This window comes from Microtus ochrogaster, chromosome 1, assembly GCF_000317375.1.
Source record: "Microtus ochrogaster isolate Prairie Vole_2 chromosome 1, MicOch1.0, whole genome shotgun sequence".
Taxonomy (NCBI): Eukaryota; Metazoa; Chordata; class Mammalia; order Rodentia; family Cricetidae; genus Microtus; species Microtus ochrogaster.
Window position 1 is genome coordinate 37,403,810 of NC_022009.1, and position 7,857 is coordinate 37,411,666.

The 7,857-nt window shown below is 36.5% G+C and overlaps 1 protein-coding gene across 1 annotated transcript in view; it reads right to left on the reverse strand.

Annotated features, from left to right (window-relative positions):
* Positions 1–7,857, reverse strand: part of Tc2n (tandem C2 domains, nuclear) — a 52,204-nt gene that overhangs the window by 5,612 nt on the left and 38,735 nt on the right. Inside the window, exon 10 of the mRNA XM_005343460.3 lies at positions 3,424–3,538. Within this exon, the coding sequence (XP_005343517.1) occupies positions 3,424–3,538 (115 nt within the window). The remainder of the gene's footprint in view (positions 1–3,423; positions 3,539–7,857) is intronic.

Here is a 7,857-nt window from a genome sequence, read left to right on the forward strand (position 1 = left end):
CTGGGATTAAAGGCGTGCGCCACCACCGCCCGGCTCTAAGCATACTTTTCAATGTAATACTGTTGGGAATAGGCAAAAAGCACCCTGGTCTGAGTACTGCCGTTTTGACTTTAGACTCCATTTTACTTATAAGAGTGAACTAAAGTTCAGGTTCCCAAGCTCTAGGGGAGTTGGGAAACTTCCAGTAGCTGGCCCACCTGCTCCCTAAACCATAGAATAGTCGTTATGCATTTTCAGTTCCCTAGAAACATTGTGGCTGTTCCTAAAGAACAAATGAATCTGGTTGGACCAAAAGGCTTGCATTATAGATAGGTTGACAAAGATGGAACTAACATTCAAAGAAGCCCCTAATCTCTAAATCCTGACTGGTAAAAATTATAACTGTAATTTGGCAACAAATATTTGTAAATTTTGTGCTTAAATATTTGCTTCAATTGACATCTAGGGTCATAGTTCAGCTCCTGAGTCTGTTCTGTGACCCTGATCGATCAGTCCCCTCCCCTTCCCGCTTCTTTGGTGCTGCCCTGCATTAACTCTCGCCTTGCAGTAACCTCTTGTGTCTGCTTGGGTTGATTCAGAGCCTTGGACCACAACAATACAAAATGACTACAACTTAACATCAAGTGCTGTCTGGCTACTGTAAGGAGTCAGTTAGTATAACTGGGGCTAAAAGGTAGCAAGAAAGGAAAGAGGGAACTGCCAGAAAGGCAGAGTCACGGGATGAGGAATGAGATCTATTAGGTTATAAAATGGCAATCATTAGCAATCCTTGGTAGTAGTTTTGCTTAAATGAAGTGATCCATTTATATAATACATCTGTATAGACTCCCACTATTGTTTCTGTTTCACAAAATTAAGAGAAGGAGCCCATCCCTGACACTGCCTGGAGGGGGGCAGGATCCAGAGGCTGGATAGCCCAGAACTTAGGATAGAACCAAATAAGACTAGAGAATAAAAAGTCACTGAAATGATTCCTAATGATATTCTGCTATACTCATAGATCATTGCCCAGTCCAATTGTCATCAGAGAGGCTTCACCCAGCAACTAATGGGAACAGATGCAGGGACCCACAGCCAAACATTAAGCAGATCTCAGGGAATCCTGTGGAAGAGGGAGAGGAAGGATTATGGGATCGGGGAAGAAGGGTGTCAAGGACATCACAAGAAAACCCACAGAATCAACTAACTTGGGTTCATAGGGACACACATGGACTGAACCACCAAACAGAAAGAAAGTTTAGAGGGGACTGATCTAGGCCCTCTGCCCATATGTTACAGTCGCGTAGCTTGGTCTTCTTGTAGGACTCCAAACAGTGGAAGCAGAAGCTGTCTCTGACTGTTACCTGTTTTTGGGACCCCTTCCCTCCTACTGGGTTGCTTCATCCAGTCTTAATAGGAGAGAAGGTGCCTAATCATACATAACTTGATATGCCATGGCTGGTTGGTGGCACACATGGGAGGACTGCCCTTTTTCTGAAGGGAAAAGAGAAGGAGGGAATGGGGGAAAGAGGAAAGAGTGGGGGATGAAGTGGGAGGAAAGGAAGGAATAAGAGGAAACTGATCGGGCTGGAAAAAATAATCGATTAATTAATAAAAAAGAATTAACTAGAAGTAATCTTGATGACTTACTTTTCTAACTTTGATTTTGTTTGCTTTTATAATTCTCTATCTAGTGGTATTAATTTATAGTTATTTTCAATGAGCTATTCATTCTATTTTACTATCAAGAGTACACTAATATCATAAAATTATTTTTTCCATGCTTCAAAATAACTTATGTTGAAAAGGAATTACATGTTCTTCAATGGTTTAGTAGACCTTAGTGCTATGAAGCACTAAAATGTTATCTGTCTCGCTAGGGTTTCTTTTGCTGTGATAAAACTCCATGACCAAAGCAACCAGGTGAGGAAAATGTTGGTTCCAACTTACAACTCTCAGATCATATCCCATAACTAAGGAGAGTCAAGACAGAAACCTAAAGGCAGGAACCTGGAAGCAGGAACTGAAGCAGAGGCCATGGAAGAGTACTGCTTACTGACTTGTTCCCCATGGCTTGCTCAGCCCGCTTTCTTATACACAGCACGAAAGCAGTTCTCAACTTCTGGGTCAGACCCCTTTGGCAAATCTCTATGTACAAAAATAATGACATTCCAATTCACAACAGTAGTGAAATTAGAGTTATGAAGTAGCAACAAAAATAATCTTATGGTGAGCGTAACTGCATGAGGAACTGTATTAAGGGTTACAACACTGGGAAGGTTAAGAACCACTGCTCCAGGGCTACCTGTCCAGAGATGGCACTTACCACAGTAAGCTAGGTTCTCCCTCCCACATCAATCACTAATTAAGAAAATTCCCCACAGGCTTGACTGATTACAAACAAATCTTAATGAGGAATTTTTATCAATTGAAAAGTCTCTCTTGTGTCAAGTTAACAATAACAACAACAAAAACAAAAAACAAGAACAATACCTCATTTTTGTATGTAAATTATATATATGTAGGTGTGTGTATAGATGCATGTAGAGGCCAGAAGTAAACACTGGGTATCCTCTTCCTCAGTCATTATGTGTCTTATCTTTTGAGACAGAGTCTTTCACTGAATCTGGCATTCATTGACTGGCTAGACAAGCTGTCCAGCAAACTCCTCTCCATCCCCTCAAGGTTACAAGCATGCATGATCACCCCAGATTTTTGTATGAGTCATAGGGATCAGAACTCAGGTCCTAATGTTAATATAAAAGGCACTTTCCCAACTGAGCCATCTCCCAAGCCCTACTTAGTGCTTTTGCAAGGAATTCTTCACTTTTTCCACAGTTATTCTTTTCAGATTCTTCCTGTTCTTTAATGAGTTTTTAAGAAACTCGTTTACCTTCTGCATGTGCAAATGAATTAGTATAGTTGGTACATGGAATTGCCTTATGTATTATTAATTCTCTTCTGACTTAGAAAATTCTTCTGAATTTAAAATTATATTATCTTCACTGTTCAGAATAGCAATCGTATCTTCTCTACTTTGCTTTATCCATCTTCTTACAAATTTTCCTATTTTAATGGTCCTTTTAAAGAAAAAAGCATTTGGTTTTTTGTCAGTTATTAACTTGTATTTATCAATTCCAGCTTTCCTACTTGTTATTTTCCCAACTTCTTGAATTGAATGCTCAGCTGTATATATTTTTAATTTTTCTTTTTAGTTAAAGTACTTTTACTTGCCTAAATAATTCCCTTTCAATCTAACTGAAGTAGGGTTGATCTCAAATCTTCAGCTCCAAAGGTGGCCAGGTAAACTAAGCATAGCTCATCAACATATCATAGTGCCTAGCTGTTTATCCATAGAAGGACACAGTCCTCAAGGCATACTGGTCTCTTGGATTCTTACCCTACTGAAACCTCTTCACACTGGATGCACTTTGAACCACTTACTCAAAGTCAGAGGTGTTGATGAGCTTGGAAGGTATTGTGCCTCAAGAATTTGCAGCTGAATCCTGCTATTTACTGCTTGAAAACAAGTCCCCAGTTCAAGTTCTGAATGGCAAACCTATATATGAAAAAAAAATGTCATTTAGCAGTTCAAAATAGAGTTTAGAGATACTTCAAAACTTCTAACATAAAAAGCTAGAGTGAAATTTTTTAAGTATTATTTTTTACTGACACTATAAACCACAAGTTATGAGAGATTTTGAAGATAAATATCATGGATTCCAAAAACATATTCACTTGCATGGAATCTGAAAATATAAGGTGTTATCTATATACTGAACTTCAAAGCTACTGATATCAAAAGATAATCTGACTAAAACCTAAAATGCTAAGTTTCTAAGCATTATTGGAGAAACCACTTACCTAAAAGAACACATCTTCAAAAGAAATAAAAATATTCTAACTACATTATTTTAAAACATGAAATAGAGAATTTTCAGTTTGGTTGGTTTTGGTTTTATGAGTTTCCCGGTGTAGCTGTGACTATCTTGCTCTGTAGACCAGGCTGGCCTCAAGCTCAGAGATCTGCCTACCTCTGCCTCCTGAGTGCTAGGCTGAAATATGATTTTTAAAGTAACAGAAGATAATTTTTTCTAACTTTAGAAAGAAAATAAAATATACTCTACATTATTGCTGACCAAAAGCAAAAACAAAACAAAAACTGGTGATTTATTTGTGAAATGTAACATAAGACAGACCACTTTTATTTATTCTAAGGTCCTTAAAGTGAAAAACAGAGTTTTCCAAATACAAAAAAACGATTACTACTAAAGATCTAAAACCAGTAAAAATGAAAATAAGGCAGGAACATGGCATTGCAGATCTTGCCAGGGCTGAGCATAGACAAATGCAGTACTGATAAAGTTACAGAATAAAATTCAATTAAGTTACAGAATGTTTACCACTTCTCAGAGTTTTATATAGTATTTGATAATTGCCAAATATTCTGCAATAATTGGCCCATTGAAAATAAACAAAAGAATATGCCACTGACTGAAGTATTAGTATTTTCTTAAAACATGATTTTAATAAGAAATTGAAAGCTTATGATTCTATGTTTTAACATTACCATGCAATAAGAAATTCAAAGCTTCATTGGAAAACAAATTGCCTAGAAAATATAAACTACACTGTGGTGGTCTGAAAGAAAATGGTCCCCAAAGGGAGTGGAGCATTAGGAGGTGTAGCTTTGTTAGAGTAGGTATGGCCTTACTGGAGGAAGTTCCTCACTGTGGGGGTGGGCTCCTGGGTCCCCTATGTTCAAGCTACACCAGTGACACAGCTCACTTTGTGTTGCCTGCAGACCAAGATGCAGGACTCCCCAGCTCCTTCTCCAGCGCATGTCTTGCCATGATGATAACAGACTAAACCTCTTAACTGTAAGCCACCCAAATTAAATGTTTTCCTTTATAAGGTCGGCATGGTCATGGTGTCTCTTCACAGCGATAGAAACCCTAAGATATACACTGAGGTTATTTTCCCCCTTAAAAAATTTTACTACAGCTGGGCGGTGGTGGTGCACGCCTTTAATCCCAGCACTCGGGAGGCAGAGGCAGGCGGATCTCTGTGAGTTCGAGGCCAGCCTGGTCTACAAGAGCTAGTTCCAGGACAGGCTCCAAAGCTACAGAGAAACGCTGTCTTGAAAAAAGATAAAATTACTACAGCAGTTCTCAACCTGTGGATCACGACTACCAAAAAACATATACTCCCAATGGACTTAGGGACCGGGACACCACTCAGTAGCCAAACTAGTTATGAAGTAGTAATGAAAATAATTTTATGGTTGGGGTCACCACATGATGAACTATATTAAAGGTCACAGATTTAGGAAAGTTGAGAACCACTGTTTTACTATGATGATAAAATGTGTTTATTTTAGCAAAAAATGATGACTTAAATAAGCATATCTAGTACTTGAGGTTTAAGAATGAGAATGGGTCAATAACTCAACAAGAATTCAAACATCATGTACAAAATAAAACCTTTACTGATTAAAACAAAGGTGTCTTTGAAGGTAGGAGGGCAGTGAATTTGAGACTACTCTGGACTATATGTGAAATTCTATCTGAAAATAAATGTTTCTGCTCACGGCATTTAAATTAGTACACTGGGTGGTAGCACACGCCTTTAATCCCAGCATTTGGGAGGCAGAAGCAGGCAGATCTCTGTGAATTTGAGGCCAGCCTGGTCTATTGAACTAGTTCCAGGACAGCCAGGGCTGTTACACAGAGAAATCCTATCTCAGGGGGAAAAAAAGAAAAAGAAAAAAAAAAAGCAGTTGTTACTGGTAATGTTGACTTGTAATCTCAGCCACTGAGGAAGATAAGGCAGGACCATGGAAAGTTCAATACAAACTGTGACAACTTGCTAAAACTCTATCTTTAAAAAAGGGAGGGGGATAGTTGAGGATATAGAGTGTTTGTCTACCATTGATTAGGTCTTAAATTTAATCCCTTATACTGAAGAAAAAAAAACAAAGGTACAGACACAACTGTTTACCAAACACAAAAGAAACCATGAGTAAATTATCTCATTGATTCTTTTTCATTATTGTTTTATATTCATGATTAAATACTTATAATGAGAATACCTATAGTTGTTACACTGTTACAGAAATCACTCCCCTAAAACACAGCAGATCTTGGCAGTGGACTTGACACCTTCTACTTACCAAATTTATTAACACAAATACAAATTATATTATAGGAGATTAATTCAGATCTTGAAAAACTACTTTCATAAAACCCCAAAATTTAAAATTCTAATCAATAAGCAGGTATACATTGACTATATTTAATGAGCACAAAATTATAGAAAATCTGTTTATAAATAGTATATCACTTTTTTAAAGAAAACTTTATTAGCTTCCTAGAATTGTCTAAAACTGAAAAAGTAAAAGAACACAAGAGAAAATATGATCTGGTGGCATTTGAGAATATTTTTCTGGGGGGAAAGTGATAAATATAAGGTATAACCAAAGAGCTGGCTCTGAAAACAAATCCTATTCGCCAACTGCTGGCTCCATGAACTCAAACAAGTTTCACTATTTCTACTATTTCTAGGGATGACAAGAGAACATGCTCCTAAGTATGGTAAGAACATTTTGTACTTTAACAACAACTGAGCCATAAATTTCTATAATGGTCAGTTATTTCTTCAGGTAAATGCTGTCTCATCTACAGTACTGAGCACAGAAACTTGAGATCTCAAATAAATACTTAATAAATACTTGATTAATGATCAAGATCAAGAAGTCCATCAAGAAAAATTACAAAACAAATCATTCTGATCAGAAATGATTTCATGTACACTATGATCACAATGTAATAAAATTTAAAATTAACAGGAAATCCCTAATAAATACATAAATTCATGAAGATTAAACAACTCATTACTGAATGATGAATGGTACAAAGAAAAAAATCAAGAAAGAAAAAATCCCTGAAACTAAATGAAAACACTACACAAAACCTCTGGGATACATTTTGAGTGGTCCTACAGAGGAACCCTACAGCTCTAAGTGCCTTACAAAATCAGAAGGAGCAAAAATTAATGACTTAATGACGCAACTCAAAAATCTGGAGAAACAAGAACAAATCAAGCCCAAATTCAGTTCAGTAGATGGCAAGAAATAATAAAAATCAAAGCAGAAATTAATGAGATAGAAACAAAGAAAACAATACAAAGAATCATTAAATCTAAGAGCTGGTTCTTTTTGAAAGTAAACAAAGTTAACAGACCATTGATAAAACTAACCAAAAGAAAGAGAGATGATCCAAGTTAACAGAATCAGAAATGAACAGGGAACTATCACAATAGACAGTAAGGAAATTAGAAAGTTGCAAAGGAATACTTTAAAATAAAACATTTATCCATTAAGATGAAAAATCTAAAAGAAATGGATGAATTTCTTCATTCATTCAAACCACCAAAACTAAACCAAGAAGAGATCAACAACCTAAACAAACCTACAACAAATGAGAAGATTCTAGTAGAAATAAAAAGATTTCCAAAAGACAAAAAACTCAGTCTGATATAAATTCATAGCAGAATTCTACCAGACTTTCAATGACGATCTATTGCCAATCCTTCTTAAATTTTTCAAAGAAATAAACACAGAGTTGGCATAAGAACAGATAGGAGGACCAATGGAACTAAATAGAAGACCCGGATATCAATCCACACATCTTTGAACACCTGATCTCTGATAAAGAAAGCAAAAAATATCAAATGGAAAAAAAGAAAGCATATATAACAAGTGGTGCTGGCATAACTGGATATCAATATGTAGAAGAATGAAAATAGACCCATATCTATCACCATGCACAAAACTCAAGTCCAAATGGATCAAAGACCTCAACATAAAGCCAGACACAC